The 17,838-nt window shown below is 53.5% G+C and overlaps 5 protein-coding genes across 5 annotated transcripts; 1 reads left to right on the forward strand and 4 right to left on the reverse strand.

Moving 5' to 3' along the window:
* Positions 1-342: 342 nt before the first annotated feature.
* Positions 343-1,566, reverse strand: CPAR01_06679 (glycosyl transferase family 8; the record flags this gene model as incomplete). Its single annotated transcript, XM_060490951.1, has 2 exons — positions 343-1,331; positions 1,530-1,566. The coding sequence occupies 2 exons, from the start codon at positions 1,564-1,566 to the stop codon at positions 343-345; spliced, it is 1,026 nt and encodes a 341-aa protein (XP_060349825.1).
* Positions 1,567-4,215: 2,649 nt separating this feature from the next.
* On the reverse strand, positions 4,216-7,344 carry CPAR01_06680 (SNF2 super family protein; the record flags this gene model as incomplete). Its single annotated transcript, XM_060490952.1, has 1 exon — positions 4,216-7,344. The coding sequence occupies one exon, from the start codon at positions 7,342-7,344 to the stop codon at positions 4,216-4,218; it is 3,129 nt and encodes a 1,042-aa protein (XP_060349826.1).
* Positions 7,345-8,267: 923 nt separating this feature from the next.
* CPAR01_06681 (uncharacterized protein) lies at positions 8,268-9,691 on the reverse strand (the record flags this gene model as incomplete). Its single annotated transcript, XM_060490953.1, has 5 exons — positions 8,268-8,910; positions 8,962-9,103; positions 9,160-9,168; positions 9,233-9,581; positions 9,629-9,691. 5 exons carry the CDS (start codon positions 9,689-9,691, stop codon positions 8,268-8,270), a joined length of 1,206 nt encoding a protein of 401 aa, XP_060349827.1.
* Positions 9,692-10,416: 725 nt separating this feature from the next.
* On the reverse strand, positions 10,417-12,393 carry CPAR01_06682 (uncharacterized protein; the record flags this gene model as incomplete). The annotated part of the gene is made up of 2 exons (XM_060490954.1): positions 10,417-12,242; positions 12,297-12,393. The coding sequence occupies 2 exons, from the start codon at positions 12,391-12,393 to the stop codon at positions 10,417-10,419; spliced, it is 1,923 nt and encodes a 640-aa protein (XP_060349828.1).
* Positions 12,394-14,585: 2,192 nt separating this feature from the next.
* CPAR01_06683 (uncharacterized protein) lies at positions 14,586-15,321 on the forward strand (the record flags this gene model as incomplete). Its single annotated transcript, XM_060490955.1, has 2 exons — positions 14,586-15,023; positions 15,094-15,321. Coding segments are annotated over 2 exons (666 nt in total), but the record flags the coding sequence as incomplete, so codon positions are not given.
* Between the last annotated feature and the right edge of the window lie 2,517 nt (positions 15,322-17,838).

A 17,838-nucleotide genomic window follows, 5' to 3' on the forward strand; every position in this document is an offset into this window, starting at 1 on the left:
GATGAAGTATCGTCAAATTTGCTGTGACTATGATGTATGGTTGTATGAAGGTTGAGCCATCAACAGCCAGGAGGAGATTGAGTCTCGTTGATAAATAAATCCGCCCCGATCAATGTGCTTTTCAGAATGCGATCAATACCCCGGGTATTATATTTTGCAAAACCTGTCGTCGACGAAGACATGTATCTAATGAGCCCCATTACTCATGGCCGGTTATCCCAAACAAATTCTCAGAAATCTGAACAGCACAATAAATATCAAAGCCAATAAGAGCCATCAAGGCAACAAGACGGTCTTCTTCCCATCATTAACTCCCCATACCGATGTCACTCTTTGCAATTCTCAAAACTTATCATCAACCCCCTGGGCAATCTCAATCGCCTTCCTCTCCCGGTTGAAGTCAACCCACCACCGATGACTCTCCTCCGTCCCCGTCCACTCCCCCGTCACGGCATCAATCTCGTCCCACGGCTTGGGCGCCAAAATGTAATGCACGTTCTTCACCTCCTCGTCCCGCCAAATCTCCCCGTGCACCCCGTCCCACCGCAGCGTCTTGAGCGCGTTGTACACGTACGGCAGCGCCACCCATCGGCCCCGGTACAGATCCGACAGCAGGCTCTGGTCGGCGAAATCCATGTCCATGGCGCCCTGCTCCATGTGCTTCACAATCTGCCGGAACAGCGCCTCGGACGGGTTCACGACCTGCAGGCCGCCGTTCATGAAGCCCAAGGGGGAGGCCGTGACGGGGTCCGGGCCCGTGTGCTGCGCCGTGTCCGGGTCGGCGTGCTGCGTGCTGAAGGCGCAGTTCTCGGGCGTCCAGTCGGAGGGGTAGTGCGGCTTCTTGAGCGGGTTGCACACGCAGGCGTGGCCGGCGGCGAAGACGCGGGTGCTCGGGTTCTTGACGGCCAGGTCGTCGAGCGTCGGGCTCTTTGGGGGGCTGCCACCGCCGATGGCGGCGCCGGGGGTCTGCTCGGCGGCGAAGTCGCCGTCGTCGAGCTCGAGCTCCATGAGCTCGTCCATGTTGCGCAGGACGAGCATGTCCGAGTCGAGCTGGACGACGCGGGAGTACTGCGTCAGGGAGAAGGGGGAGAGCTTGCTCCAGCAGTCGTAGAAGCGCGGGTCGTTGGAGTAGTCGCGGCCCTTTGTCGGGAGGAGGTACTCGATGCGCTGGGCGGGGATGCCGCGGCGCTCGAGGGCGGCGAGGCCCTCGGCGGGGAAGGTGTCTGTATAGAGGGCGACGAGGGGGTAGGCTGAGCCGGACTTGATGAGGGAGTGGTTGAGGGTGAGGAGGCCTGAGAGGTAGTCGAGGTTGGTGATGAGGGTCGTCCAGACTGTGTGTTGCGGTTAGCTTTTGGTGTTCGTAGGGGAAATTCATCGTTTGCGACAATGCGACAGCGTTGGGAGCATTGGCCTTTGAGAAAGCAAGTGAGATGGCGGAGGAACCAAGAGGAAACAATGTTCCAGTCTCATGTTATCTTGCGTTGTGACAAGAGAGGTGTAAAGGCGCAAAAAGAAAAGGGATTACAAACCCTTGTCCGACTCTACGGCGCGTTTCCCGTCCGACATATTGGCGGCAGTAGTAGGAGTGGTGGTGTCGGTGATGATCGCCACGATTGCGACTTTAGCCTCACTTTTTCAGAGAGACCTTATCTTCTGCGACTGTTTGCTCTGTATGTATGCGCGCCGCGCGTGCGTATGTGAGTGTGCGTGCGAATCTGGCGGGGCAGATTCCGATGGTGGAGGCGGGGTAGGTTTCGAGATAACACGCTCTCTCTCGAATGGCTAGCAGCTTCTGTCGGAATCACCGGGATAGTTTTACCTGGTGAGCTTCTTTCTGCGGAATCGCGTTGCTCCTTTGCGTTTGTTGGCGTTCGGTGTCCGTCGTCGTCAAGCTTCCTCAGTGATGTCAAGCAGGAGTATGAGAGGGAGAGAGATAAGAGAAGAAGGAGAAGGAAAGGAAAAGAGAAAGGTAGATGAGGGAAGGGAACGGGAAAGGGAAAAAGTCGATTCACGAGATTAGCATTTTCACAGGAATGCAAAGTAGTACTCAATGGCAACTGCTAATTTAGTGTTTAGTCAAAGGTACCTCAGCTTCCCGTCCCTCCTTCTCCTCCATCAGCTAGCTATTCTCGTTACGGGATTACGGATACAAAGAAAAAAGTAACAAAGCGCAAGCAGAGCAACAAAATAAAAGCCCCGAACGGACCACGAGTCATCCCAACGATGTGGTATTGGACACGCCCAAAAGGACCTGAAGGGAACTTTTTGCCAAAATAGGTCCCCTCCACCTCACGGAGTCTTCGCCGGGCCTGCCTCCTGGTCGTGGCTCACGGTCCTAGGCTGAACCGGGGGGTTGGAAGAGAGAAATCGCTGATAAACAGCGACTGATTCCGATCGGCCGTCATATCGATGACGCCATCGTTCTTTGGAAAATCGCGGATGCCCGAGAGCACGTACCTGAACAGCTTGGGGAAAACACTATTACCGCTGAGATTGCTTACAAAACAAAACGGAGACAGATAGCAAAAGAGGTACCCGTAAGGAGAGCGGGCCGGAGAGATTCGGACTTACTCCTCTTTGGGTCCTCCACTCAACCTGAACTCTGTCTAGGTAGGTGGTGGTCAGAGAGAGTGACTCGTCAATGGTGGTTGGTGTAGTTTGCGACACAAGGGCGTGGAGCGAATGAATCTTAGCATCTTCTATCCTGTTGTCTCGCAGGGATTAACATGGCACAATAAGAAATTGCCCATGTTCATAAAAGAGGGGTCGCTTTCCCATGACTTCCGGCTTTGCCAATGTATGAGAGTCATAGACTTTCCGGTGTACACTCGTGTATTGCTCAGAAATATTACGGCAAAACACATAAACACGGCAACTTATCATAGAGTTCATCCCTGCATCTGATACCTCTAACCTAATGCAACTGCGTTGTTTCCCGGACCGGACCTGGAGCAAACAAAGGGCTGGGCAACAACTAACTCACTTCTCAACAAAAAGATTGCAACATTGTCAGCCCTATTTTCAGCATATGTGTCCCCCGAGACGATTATTAACGTCTTCTACGGTTACTCCCATCTACCTGACCCTTTTGGTTTTACCTGATCTCCGCTGCCCACCATCCTATAGCTCCCGCGTTGCGAAAGAAGTCGGCGCAAAGAAACTTGTCGCAAAAGAGCTTCGGGAACCCCCCCCCCCCCCAAATCCTTGCAACGAGCTTCGTCAACGCGCAGCTTAGATCGGACGGCGCAACCAATGACAGAGCTCGATGCCAGTTGACGTGCTTTTTGCGATCCCGGGCCACCTAGCCCAGCAGCCAGCTGCATCCAGCATGTGCACTGCGCGCGCGCGAGAGAGAGAGCGAGGTGCATCTGCTGGTATTTGCATAAGCTACCTTACGGATCAGGTACTTCGTACCCCTCCCCTCCTCTCTGTGGAGAAACATCGGTTTCCGAGATTCCGGTCCGATTATCGTCGCGGTGGTTATCTCGGCCTCGTTCAGACTCGCGCGGTAATGGCTCGCTATTCACACACACACGCGCGCGTACAGGGGTTGTTCGAATCGAAGTCACCTTCCTCTAAAAGAAGAAAACACTCACCCTTCCCATGAGTGCCGTCAAAGTCCACTTTGCCATCTGGGGTATGTAGTTGACTGAAGACGGCCAGCTAGGCCGACCAGCAATCACCATTGCACAATTCCTTGTCATACCGCAAATGGACTCACAAGTGAGACATTTGCGAAATACTGAGGTTGTTGTCGTGAATAATGTATAGCGGCAACGATGCCACTCTCACCTGTCTCCTAAGTGTCAATACTCACGACAAGGACACCGAAGATTGTACGTCTCGAGCCTCTTGTTTCTTTCGACGGTATGCGTCTTTTGGGGAGACGGTTTGCTGGTAATGGCGGCGACAAGACAGCCGCGACAAGTATATGGTGTCTCTTAGTATTCTGCTAGATCCAGACGAGGTTTTATTGCTGAAAAGGTACTCTTCACAGCGGGACTGGGACAACCATCAAATTGGAAGTGAAGATGTTTTTGAAAGCAGTGCTCAAGCAGGGGCTAGATTGTCTAAACCGGGGAAGGGAGAAGGGGGGGTTTGCGTGACTGGGACCCTTGATACCGAGGCTGTGAAGCCCATCTCTATTACTCTTGATAGATATTTCTAAAGATCCTAAACGCCGTGGGGTATCTCATAGCCATCGCCTAAACGCCATCAAAGCTCATCATCATCACTGTCGTAGATGAAAATTGGCGTCCGCTTGGGACCACCGCCGTTCTCGAACTTAACCGTCGACTTCCTCTCCGCGTCATCTTCCTTCTTGACGTCCTCTTCTTCCGTCTCCGTGCTGCTGTCATCAATCATCAGGTTCTCCTGTTTAGCCTCCACCTTGACCACAGTCCCAGGCTCATCCTTCACCTCGGCCTTAACCTCCTCCTTCACAGCCGCCTCCTCCGCCTGCGTCTCCGCCTTGACAGTCTCCTCCGCCAACAACTTGCCCTCGCGAATCTTGTAGAACGATTCCAGGCAATTCCGCCTCTGCGCCTGCGTCCAGCTCCCAACGACCAGCGCAAACTCCGTAGCCGTCGCGAACCCGAACTCGCGCGCCATGGAGCAGAATTGCCGTTGCATGGCGTCTTCTGGCGGATTGTAAACATACGAGAAACCCTTGAGCTTCTGCGCCTGCACGTCAAATACCTGACTATCCGCAAACAGCGCGCTGTCGCCCTCCCCTTCGATATCGGAGCTGGCGGCCATCTCCGCCTTGCGCGAGAGCTGTTCCTCAATCTTGGACGTGCCAATCACTTCCGAGTTCTCGTGCGTATACTCGACGCCTGCCGAAGACAGGATAGCCTGGACGGCGTCGCTCTTGGCCTGTTGATTCTTTGCTTTTTCGCCACCAGCTTTTGCGGCGAGGAAAGCTGCGAGCTGGCCCATGTCGCCGTCTTCCGACGCGTCCGCACCCTCTAGCTTCACCTTGCCCAGCTCCTCGCCTTCCTCCTTGGCGAGCTTCTCCATGTCGACGGTGGTCATTGCGATACCGCTCCCGGCTTTCGCTTCGGCGATGTTGGTCTTGTTGACAATGTCGCGGATCACAAGCTGGTTCTCGCGGTACGTGAAGAGGTTCTCCAACCCAAAGATCTCACCTTTGCGCTCAGAGTCCTGCTGGACACCTTTGAAGTAGCGTCGTTCGGATGAAGCTGTGTAGCCAATGTTTGCTTGCTGCTGCTTGTAAATCTGTCTCGCGTAGACAATCTCCTCAATGGTTCCGGTAGAGACGAGCCGAAAGACGTCAACATCCCGAACTTGACCGATACGGTATGCTCGATCTTGGGCCTGGAGATCGTATGACGGATTCCAATGAGGATCGACAATGACTACCTTGTTCGCAGAAGTGATGTTCAAACCAACACCACCAGCTTTGGTCGAGATCAAGAAGACGAACTGAGTCGGGTCAGAGTTGAAGTCATCCACAGCCTTTTGTCTGTCCTCGTAACTAATCGACCCGTCCAGATATGTGACACTGTAGCTGGTGTTGTGGAAGAGATGTTGAAGAATGCGAAGCAAGCGAACGCTGTGCGAGAAGACCAATACTTTGTCGCCGCTGTCATGCCAGAACTTGAGGAGCTTCTTCAAGACCTTCCACTTGCCGCAAAATTCCGGGTTAGCCAGGTTCATGATCGCGTCTCTATTTTTGTAGAGGTATTTCCACGTGTCTGGGCAGCAAGTCTGTAGCGTGCGCATTTCTCTTTTGTGCTTGTCGTCTTGCTCGTTTCCCGTAGCCGGAATTAGAAGGGTGAGGTGATTCGACAGTTTCTGCAAGGTCGTCACGCAGGGGAAGATGATGGACTGCCACCCCGTACCATCGTCAAGAGTCTTGCGACAACACCAGCCTTGCTTGTTGCCGGAGCCACATTCACATGGGTCGGACAGGGTGCGCAGAAGTTCGACTTCAGGCCTACTGATGAAGTTCTTGTACGCTTCCTGCTGCTGGTCCGTGAGAGGGCAAAAGACGACTCGGTCGCTCTTCTTGGGCAGCTGGTGAGCGATCAGTGTCTTCATTCTGCGCAAGAAGAAGCCCGGGAGCAGATTCGTGACGAGCTTCCTAGCGGTAGTTCGAGCGTCCCGCAACTGGTTCAGAGTCGCATCGTGGGATTGACCCCGTGTCAGAGGTCTGGTGATGGTGGTGTTCCATTCCGATAGTGTGCCAAAATGGCCAGGGTTGGTCCAGTTCAGGAGAGTCCACAGCTCCTCGTATTTGTTTTGGATCGCTGTACCTGTCAAGCCGATGCGACACAGCGCATTCACGTCGTTCATTGCTTTGGTGACCTCGGAGCTCCTTTCCTTCATTTGGTGACATTCGTCGGCGACAACCGCGTCCCACTTGACGGTGTTGACCAAGCTCTTGTGGTTCTTGTACGTCGAATAGGTCGTTATCATGATCTCAATCCGGCCTGCTCTGGCAGCGGACAGCACGTCCTCTTTTCCCGCGCCGTGGAAAACGTCGACCTTCCACCATCCCCAGCGAGTCAACTCATTCTTCCAATTCTCAATGATGGAGCCTGGACAGATGATTAGGACGGTCGGATACCAGCGACCGGACACATCACGAATCTTCTTGAGCCGCTTCTTGTCCCGCTCATCGGCGGTTTTGCCAAAAGCTGCCGTAAGGAACGTCACAACCTGGACAGTCTTGCCGAGGCCCATGTCATCTCCGAGAATCCCTCCCCTCTGGTAGACGAACAGACGGTGCAGGAACCTGATACCAACGATCTGGTACTCACGCAAGTACTGCGCGATAGACGCCGGTATTATACCTGCCGAATACTCGAGCTCGACATCTTCGTACGGCCTGCAGGGCTTGATCTTGGTGCTCTCGTCGAAATGTGGACGCCGCTCGAGGTTTTCCGGTCGATCGTCTTCGGAGAATACAACGTCTGAGTAGTCCGGTGGTAGCAACAGTCCTGCTTCCTGCAGTCGTTCCCGGGTCTGGTCGAATTGTTTCCTTCGCTCCTTCAAATAGTCGGGCGCTTCCGCAACATCTAGATCGTCCTCCTCTTCGGTACCATCGATCTTGACTACTCCGTTCTTCTTGGATGGACGGCCCTTGCCCTTCCCCTTATCTTTCTTTCCCTTGTCAGTTGCGGCTCGCCGCCCCCTCTGTTTCTTGGGCTTGGGGAGCTCCAAGTCGGAATCGGCGTCCCAAACCTCCTTCTCCTCAAAATCGACGTCAACCTTTCGTTTCCCGAGGGCTTTATTGCTAGGATGCTGAGGTTCGTCGACTTCCGATACTGTCTCGCCATCTGATATTACTATCGCGTTTTCCTCGACCGGTCGGGTCATTGTGGTTGCGATCGCATGAATCGCATGGCGTCATGGGTGTGAAGACAAGAGGTGAGGATGGTGGGGGTTTGTGAGTGACGCGACGGGACGCGACAGACAAGGTATTAGCACCTTGGAGGAAAGTTTCCAGGTGCTACAGGCCTAGGCAGCGCTGAAGGATGCGGAGCATGCAACTGGAGATGTCACCACCTCGTTTAAACGATACTACTGTATTAGTACGTATTCTGAAAACTATATATTATAAACCGCTTCAATCATCGGTTTACTCCACAACTCCGTGGGGGGGGGGGGGGTCCGGGATTATGGGGTGAGTGGAAGTCATTCTGCCGGCCAAGATGCCACCGAGGTTTTCGGCGAGTTTCTTTATACTCCTCGCAACTCCTGCTCTGCTCGTATGAGTTGGTGAACCATGGTTGCGTTTCATCTGCACAGCACATCTCAGAAAGACGATCTCACTCTGGCGTCACGCCTGAAACTGAGTCTGCTTGGCTCTACGTGCCTCTGAGATGGGTAATATCGTACGAGCACGTATGCGGAGACTTCTACTCAACTGTGTCTAATATTGGCTCTGCAGTCGTTAGGATCCAATATCTGAGTTCTCTCCAGGATTGAAAAGTGCAGAGAGGATATAATCGTTTGGATCTCCCCTCAGGCACGCAAGACTTGCCATAACCCAATTGGAAGACAATTAGTTATTGGAAGTCTATGTAGAAGCCAGTCCCTTAACCTGGGACCTTGTTGCGGAAGATGACATTGTTAAATCAGCACAGCATTTTTTTTCTGCACATACACTCTCCAGTTCTCAACCCATCCTTTTGCTCCATTTGGGTATCAGTGTATACAAAGTCAGACATGATGGGGCATGCTTCAATGCTCCAATGCCAAATTACGCGCCAACCACCATGTGCCCACGGTTGTGTCACTCATACCGTCTCAATGCCTTTCAAGCTTTTCGTGCTCGTATCGCCGCTCTGCGTTCCCAACTCATAGGTATCCCCTTTACTGTAGGAACCCGCACGCTCGGCACATTCCCTTCGGTACCCCGCCTCTTCCAACTGCTTTGCCGCGCTGGGGCTGCGTAATACATCCCCTTCCTCCTCATCAATATACTTGAGAACCATCGTCCCCAGCCAGTTCCCAAACCTGGCGTTATTAGGAGGCGTCCTCGGACCGCGCAGCCGATCGTAGTAGTCGCGAATATATGGACCGCGGCGCCAAAACGCCCTTGTGAACAGCGGGCTCAGGACCGGCAAGGTGACGGTGATGAGTCCGACGGCGGTCTCGCGGAACCCCCAGCGGTTGATGTTGATGACGGACGGCGCACCGCCCAAGGTCGTGACCGCACGAACGATGGCAGTCGAAATGACAAAAACGCCGGACGAGAGCAGGATGCCGACGCCGATCTTGCGTCTAAGGGACACGCGGAGGTGCCAGAGAATCGGAACGGGGATGGAGAGGAGGGCGGCGTCGGTTAGAACGTTGAGCCATAGCAGCATCCAGAAGTTTTGTGGTCGAAATGTGCACTCTGGGCCTGGTAGAGGTCGGATTCGCCAGTTGTCGGAATAGCTATTCAAAAGTGTCAGGAAAGCGATCGCGGTTGGCATTGGGGCCACGTACGGTTGGCAGCTGAGTGTCACGGTGAGACACAGCACGACGTAGGATAATCCGCAGATCCAGAACAATGCGACAAGACTCCGTCTTCGTAGAATTCCGAGTGTTAGACGCTTGTAGAAGAATAGTACGGTGAACTTCAAGACCCCTAAGAGTTACGGGTCAGGCCGGAGTGTCAACTTGGGTGTAGGTGAAGCTTCTTACAGATGCAACCTTTGATTCACGTTAGTAATCTCGAATGATTCGAACAAGTTCCGATGCGTCAGGTATTACTTACCAGGGTACGTGTACCATGACATGAACTCCAATTTCGATCCCAGCTGAAGAACTGCAACATCGTGATCCGACAGCGACGGTACTGCATCTGAAGTAATGTCGATATTGGCCCCTGTGTAATAGCAGATTTGGACTACGTAAACATTGATGCTGTATAACACGAGATACTGTGGCGCATCAATACCAATGACAACTTTGAAAGATGTGCTCTTCCAGTAACTCACAGGTAAAGCCAAATAATCATCGCCGCGGAAGCCTCGAATCCCGACGGTACGAACACGAACTGCGAATCGTAGGAGAATTATGAAGACGCCGATGGCGTACCAGGCCTGCCAAGCAATACCCATTAGCTCCAGGCGTGTTGATTGTAGGCCGGGGAAACAAGAGGAGAGCTTACCCAGACTTCGGGCAGATAGCTGTCGTCTTTTTCCAAGTGCACATTTGGACTTGGCTCCAACATGATCTCGTGTTGATTGTGGCGAGCATCCGCATCTCGGTCGGTGGATGGTCAATTACAATCGATGGGAAAGCTGTGGTGGAGTAAAGAGGGCAGACAGGCGATTCAGAGGAACGATCCAAGGGCATCCCCCCTCACACATAAGGAAGAAAAAAGAGCTCGTTGCAGTTCCGGGTTAACCCCCTCTCCGGCGATCCCAAGCCGAATAAGACAATGAGCATGGGGGGATCTTGCGGGCGGGACAAAGAATAGCTTCCTTGCGAAGAAATCCAAATCGAGCAACGCTAATCGGAGGGCGCCCGGACAGAAACTCTAATTATTTAGTGAGGTTGCCATTGGCACGTTGCTGCCACCGGCAAGTGATCAAAGATCCAAGGGAGCTAAGACTTGGGACGCGGCACTCGGACCTCTTCGATCTCAAATAGCAACGTGGGTGCGAGAGTCATGGTATACTGGGTATTAGGCACTCTTCTTGAGGCTGAAGGTGCAATTCGACCGAGCCCGTCGTCTGGAGATGTGACCCCCGGCTCGCCGGCTTTGTCCTTTCCGTCGTTGATCGATTGGTGATCGACTTAGTGTAGATCGGGCGGATAGACCAGTCTCCCACATCACGGACCTTTCGGGACGCCACGTGGGAATCTCCTGAGATGGTTTGCGTCCTTTCACAAGAGGCTTGAACGATGACACGTTGAACTTTATTATTCTTGCATATGGGCAACTGCAGCCTCCTAGAGCTTTGAGAGAGGCGCTTTGCTTGAGCCCGATCTACCATAGACGATGGTGAAGTTCCTTTCCAGTCTGTCTTGTGTGCCAAGCTGCGGCTCATCTGAAGTTCCTGGAGTCGGTCTCCCAAATGTCTGACCACCACAGCGAGCTTGGTGGCGGGAGAGAACGTCGAATGCTGCTTGGCTTCCGTCTTTCCCATAGTCTTTGTGGAGCAGCACGCCAATGAGCGCTTCTGCCACGGCCCAGAGGATGTGTCTTGCATCCCCAATGAGATCTGCTTGTGACTTTTCCATCAGGGAGGATTTGACTGCACTCCACGAGTCTACCGGTTTCCAACCATTGGGCTCTCCTACCGCATGGTTTTGGGCAAAGAAAGCATCGAGGGCGTCCATGGACTCCTGTCCTCCCTTTGGATGCTTCAACGCTCGCAAGAAGTCCGTTGCGAGGACATCCGTAGTGCCCTCCCAGATCGACAGCACGCAGCAGTCACGGTATAGTCTGGCGATGTTCAGATACTCGGTCTCCTCGTTCAGCATGTACCCGACACCTCCGAGAGCCTCCATGCAACTGTACAGCAGCGGGATCGACTTCTTGCAGACATATGCCTTGCAGAGCGGTGTCAGGATGCGCAAAAGGGGCGCAATGTGCTTCTGGTCTGGCGTGATCGCAGCAAGAGCATTCGATAGGCCAGATCCGTCCGCTTGAGGATTCTCGTCCAGTCCCAATATGTATGCCGTGAAAAACGTCAGCAGCATGAGACCGTGATACTCCCCAGTCATCTCCGCCAAAGTCTGCATATGTAGCGGGCTTTCCGCCAGAAGCATCCGCTGGCCCCTTCCTGCGCCGACTTGTCTGACTTTGGCGTACGCCCTCGCGATAGCTAGTCCTCGGCCCACGTATCCTACAGCACCTACGGCGGAGTGTATGCGCGTGAGCGTGAGAATGGTGCTGATCTCGTTGATGCCGCGGCCCTCCTGGCCCAGGAGCCACCCTCGCATGCCATCAAGCTCGAGCTCGGCCGTGGGGAGCGACTGCGTACCAGACTTGTTCTTCAGTCGTTGGATCCGGACACCGTTCAGCTCCGTTCCGGCGGCGCCCTTGGGCCGCCCCGTCATTGTGACTGCCGTGGGGTTGTGTCGCCTCATTGGTGCGAAGAAGGCACTGATGCCGCTTTGCGTCCTCGCAAGGAGGACGGTCATGGCAGAGTCGGTGGCGCTGGAAAACCACTTGAATCCAGAAATTGACCACGGGCCTAGAGGGATGTTCTCCGCCGCGTTTGCCAGCGCCGTTTCCGAGGATGGAGTGTGCTGGGCAACTGTTTCGGTGAGGGATACATCGCTTCCGCCGGTTCGCTCCGTCATCCACTGCCCGCTAGTCCAGGCAGTTGTTGGATCCCGTGACAGGAGATGTTGAAGAGCATTCTCTAGTGCCATTCGTTGCGTTGGTTCGATGTCTCTAGATAGGTGAAGGTGCAGGAGCCGAGCGGCGCCATCTTGCATAGCCGATGGGCAGGTGACGTTCGAAGCCGAACTCCCCCATAAGTGAATCCTCAAGAACTGCACTACGCGGGCGGAGGAGCCGAGTGAGGCGTCGTACCCTGTAGCGACGATGCCCTTTCGAATGCCAAAGTCTTGCAAGCTGCGCCAGCCTTCGCCGACGACCAGCTCGGAGGTTGGCCGCCCAAAGGAGTCACGGCCGCTGCCCTTTAAGTACGGCTTGTTCTTCTCCGAGTCTGTAATCCAGGAGAAGACTTGGTCGGATAGCACATCCTCGCCGAGTTGCGCAATGTCGACTTCGACACGCTCGATGATATCCTTTGGTAGGAATACTAGATAGGTTCAGAGACATGGGACGAAAAGAGTTTACTGGGTCAGTTACGTACACCTCAAGGCCCTTTGAAAGCTGGCATCATCGAAGAATTGGTTCGGCAGAACCGGGAGTTCCTGGAAATAGCCGGTATTCGAAGTGGATGGTTTCATGGCGGCGTATCTCGGACACTAAGATCTTTGGCAGACGGTCACGGTGGTTGAGAGGCTTCAAAAACCTGAAGACTGCCCTGAAGCTCCTAAAACCTCAGGTGAATTAGGAACAGATGTATGGCCACAGAGCCCCAGATTCAAACCAAGATGTACCCCGGATTTGGGCCATGTGAGACATCCGCGGGGCCGGTAATTTGTGGGGTTACCGAGGGACCCCACAAAGCATAAGCCGACGATGGACCCACAAAGTGCCGAGAAAGGCTTTCCTGGCCCGAAAGCTGTCTCGGCCGAGTCTCCGCCACGATCCCATCTCTGCGAAGCATCTCCATCCCATCTTCAATGGAAAGCCAAGCCTCCCGGTGGTCGGCTCAACAATGATCCATCAAGCTGACTTCCACTGGCAAGCTCGGCACGGAAGCTCACATTGCTAGTCTTGGACAACATCATATCCCCAATCGAACGCGTGGACGCGATCCACTCACCGCCAGATCGAGCCGACAAGCCTCAATCTCACAAACTAGGACCATCGCCGGACATGCGCTTGGCCCTACGTAACAGCGAAGAGCCAGCTCTTGCCTGCATACCGGCATTCTAGTAAGGTAGCGTCGCTTAGCGCTCTCAGAGGCCTGCATGAAGATTAGCAACGCCGGTACAACGAAACGATGCTACCAGAAGCAAGCGCAATAGTCCTGAAATCAATCACCAATGTCCGACCGGGCATCCAGAGCTAAGGCAGGAGAGATTGGTTTCATTTGCGGGCTGGGAGACAGCCCATGAGGCTTGCCGTGTGGCTGAAGCGGTGGTTGGGCGAGAACGGGGGACGCCCTACAATATTGGATGTGACTGTGACGTCACACTCACCTTGTTCGGTGAGTCTTGATTTCTGGTCCCATCTTGGACAAAACGACACGACACAACGTTCATCAATGATCAGCCACATCTGGCCAAACATGTCGCAAGGCGCTGGCCGCGTGATGGCCCCCCCCCCCCCCTCAAAATGGCACCTAATCCTGCTTTCTTCCTTGCTGATCTGGGGGAGTCTGGAACCAGTTGAGCCACAGCGATCGCCACACACGTCGCAAGCCAATTCGAAGGGCGGCCTCTTGTAAGTCACATTCTAGACGATGCCGCAGTCCCGATGTTGCGCAAGTATTACTCATTCTTGCGTCTGCTACTCCGAAGAAATTACGGCAGAGAATGCTTCCATCAGTCGATGAAGTCACGCTGTTTAGATTCCATCCTTCCAAGAAGCCCCAAGCCGCGATATGCTTCGGCCTACACGAATACTATTGTTTTCAACCGTAGTAGTTGGACCTAGTGGTCTCGGCCTTGTTAGCCTTACAATTTACTTTCCTTTGCCCAGGAAGCCGTCGCATTGGCTGACGGCATTCGAAATTTCGCCAATCTTACACCAACAAGCCTAACCGCCAGCCAGAAACCCAACAGTTATCTAAAGAAAAAAAAAGCTCGACAAAGGGGCAATCACCGCGCTTCCTGCAGTGCAGGGCAAGGATCGTAAGTATTACAGCCCCGGGAAAAGGCTTGTTTCAAACTTCACGACCGGGTTGGTAGACAACCACATCCTATCAGAGTCATGCTAGCCTGACATTGTCTATTCCTCTGAGCCATTCCAGCCCCCGGTCTGATGACCTCACAAGGCTGGGCAGAGAGAGAAAGCAAAGCCAACACGGACTCCCGACAGCGTGCCACGAAGCCCAAACCCCGGTGACGTTTCTTTTCTAGCCAGTCTCGCCCTTGTCCCCTCCCTTTTCTCGCGTGTGCTACGATGCCGGTAGAGGAGGAGCTTAGGAAGTATCGTATCTTGGCAGGGACTATGCGCATGTACTGCCGCCGTCCTGCAGCAAAGGTCTCGGGACTTGTGTAGTTACACGTTTTTCCTAGTCAGATAACACCTTTTTTGTTCCCCTTGCAAGATGTTGTTTGTCACAAAATGGGTAAGCCCAGCGGTTTAGTCAAAAAGTATCGGCACATCCAAGCCGTGATCCAGACGCATCTGCTGTGCTCGGCGGTGACGAGAAAGTCTGCAGACCCAGACCTCCAGGACCATGGCCTACCTATCCGTACCCAAACCTGCTTTCCCACCAGATCGTCATCCTGATGTGACTCTCTCCCTACTGGCCCGTGTCGCACAACTCTTCTTTAGCCTATCCTGAGGAGAGGTTGATAAATAGAGTAATATCATCTCATACATTTCCCTTTCACTCTGGTTCTTCATCCATCCGACAACAAGATCAGCAGACTTTTCCCGTGCGACAAACCCTCCCATCATCCCAAACCGCTCCAAATTTCTCATACCAGCTTCTAAGCTTGTAAAGGAACCGCCGTCACCAATCACAATGGCGATCGACCGTATTGTGCAGTTCGTCCTCCGCGGAGCTCAGCTCGTGTTCGCAGCCATCGTGGCTGGTATCACCGGTGCCTACCTCCACGCGACCCAAAACACCTCGTCGTGGGACAATGGCCGGTACATCTACACCATCGTGGTGGCCAGCTTGTCGCTTCTCTTCGCCTTGATATGGCTCCTCCCCTTCTCGGGAAGCTTCATCCATTGGCCCATGGACATCTTCCTCAGCATCCTCTGGTTCGTCGCTTTTGGTCTGCTTGTCAACGTAAGTTTAACATACACCGCCATTGTCCTACAAGTTAAATTCCCGATCAGAGCTAACATGCCATCTCCAGCTTGTCGGTGATGGTTGCGGTCCCATCTTTGATTGGAGTAATGTCAGCCCCCGCGGTGACGCCTGCGGTCGCAACAAGGCCAACATCGCTTTCTGCTTCCTGTCCGCCATCGTCTGGCTCGCCTCTGCCCTCGTCGGTCTCTTTTGGGTCCGTCGTCGCACCGCCGTCGCCGATAGCCGCCCCGCTCACACCGGCCGCCGCCGCTGGTACCGCTCTTCGCGTGTCTAAAGGCAGCGCGTGCGTAGCTTTTCGAATGCCTACTTAACTTTGATACCCTTGGCAAACTGCTGCTCCTAGGCTTGTACAAGTCAAACGAGATCAAGTGGCAAATCCCCATCGCTGCCTACTCACGGTGTCCTGTTTCCACTTCCTTGATGGATGATGGGAGGAGGAAGGGGTTGGAGGGCTCGTTACTTTTTACCCTTTCCTGTTTTGCTTTGTTTACGAACGTATGAGAGAATGGCTTGACTCTTCACTGGAAGACCTGATACCCGATAATACCCTACCTCCTGTATCATATATCTAAGTACCTTAATATCACCGAATTGTGTTCTCGCTACAAGCTGATTGGGACATGCGACTTATCTGTTCCTGTCCCTTCTGTCAAACCTGTCGAAGATGGAAACGCTACTGACATTTACGAACACCTATGATGTATATTATGATGCGTTCCTCTCTCAGCTTCACTGGTTCTACGAATTGATCCAAGCGGTATGATGGCTATAATCGCGCCCACACAATGGGATTTATACATATATTTACCCATATGATATACGTATGGGTGCCTACACGTCTATCACTGGTCGATACAGCCACAAGTCAAGCCACAACCTACAGAAAACACTCGGACAACCCCTGATAACCTTATTCCCAATTCAGAGTGTCTTTTCAGTCTAGCATCACCACCCGATCCGGTTGCCGACAGCCGGCGCGAGGGAAAAAAGCTCCGCGGTCTTGGCAAATAGGCGATCCGGGGCAAGTGGGGTCTCCCGTCGGGGCCGCAGCCCTAGGAAGCCCGGATGAGTGCCGCGACGTTTCGGGATGCTGACTGGCAACTGCAGCCCACTTTGAGCGCTGATGGGACGATACCTTGGTATCACAATCTCTCTGAATTCTAAGTAGATCCATAGATGACCCTTTGATGTTAGAATACTACTCGCGCGAAAGAGGCAAGCGAGTTGCAGCTCAAGGACGATTTTCTACAGCATTTTCTCTGCCGATCGAAGCTTGAACATTGGCGTTATTGACGCAATTTTGGCCTTCTAATACCACCTATCTAGGTCTTTTGGACGATCTCGCAGCTCAAGTATGTGGAATTGTCTCTTTTGTCTACAATAATGAGCCTGCAGCAGTGCTATCAGGTACTCAGGTAACTACGTCAAGTAATCTGCCGACGCGAGACAAGCTCCTAAAACGTGTGCAACGGCGCAGAACCGTTTGACTCTCGATGAGACCGGTCTCATTCGGCAGTCAACGGGGTTCAACACTCGTTTAGCCAGACCAGCGAGTTTATGGCGGCACATGTCAGCTATCATGGACACTAGAGGTCTGCGCAGTAGTGCGCAAAGTTGACTCCAAGCCCTTAGATCGTGAGATGTGCGGGATCGCCACCACTACTGCCAACATTTTCGTCTCGAAAAGGCCTCAATTCAACTATGAAGGTGGGATCATCCGGCCCATGAATCTGGACCAGTTGCCGACTTCAAGCGAGCCTAGGCTGTTAGCCCATTGCCGCTCCAATGGCAGCACCACAGTGACAGCGGCCCAATCTCTAACACATGAGAGACAACACTGGTGCTAGGAGAGGTATCGGGATGTGGTGAGAGACATTTAAAACAGGCGATCGCGGACGCTAGAAGTGAGAAGACGACTAAGGCTCGTGAATGACGTAGTTTTTGGGCAAACTGGGAACGAAGGATCAGACAACGTGGGAAGACTAGGCAAAGAAGTGCCGCAGCGCCCATCTGATGAATTCCGCAGATATACTCCCAGAGATTGGGGAAAATAGAACCGTTGGAAGCGAGATGAAGGGAAGCGGGCAAACCAGACTACCTAGCCAAGATCTCACCAACAGCGCGAAAGCCCAGCCTCGGTTACTGACCGCCTCCTGGGAGCCTGGGGTCTCTTCTCACCTCACTTATGCAAGCCGCAGCCACCGCTTTTGCCCGTTCCGAAAACAGATGTGTGCTCCGCGAAGAAGCGTTTGAGAAGAGCCCCTCGTGATCCTTGATCACTGATGGACCGTGATGGCCTTGTGGGAATCTGCGGTTCTGGACCGCTCCAGAACGAGACAGAACCACAGACCATGGCCCGTGTCTCGGGGGGCGTGAGGCGTCAAGCAGGTTTCCCCATACTCTGTTACTCCGTACCTCGTTCGAAACTCCCCAAGCCACTGCAGTCTGATGCTCCCGTGAGCGGGGTTGGGACGGGGGCATCGGGAACCATTGGGTCGAAAGCATTGTACCATTGGCAATTGAAATTACGTAGGATCCCGCCTCCGAAGCTCTTCCCTGACGATAAGTGAGATCTCTCTAAAATTTCACGATCCGCGATCCCAAGAGGACGGGGGACCCGCGACGTCTGAACTCTTACTCTAACCCCCGCCCCAGACCGCTTTCGAGCTAGGTACGGTTGCCCGTATCACCTTTGGGCTTTAGCTTCAACTGGGATTAGACTCTCCCTCTCTCCCCGAGTTACCACGGCAGAGAGAGCTTTCGAACTTTTTGGCTCGTTTCGTAAAAACGT

This window comes from Colletotrichum paranaense (genome assembly GCF_030867605.1).
Source record: "Colletotrichum paranaense strain IMI 384185 chromosome Unknown Scaffold_5.1, whole genome shotgun sequence".
NCBI classification, from domain to species: Eukaryota; Fungi; Ascomycota; class Sordariomycetes; order Glomerellales; family Glomerellaceae; genus Colletotrichum; species Colletotrichum paranaense.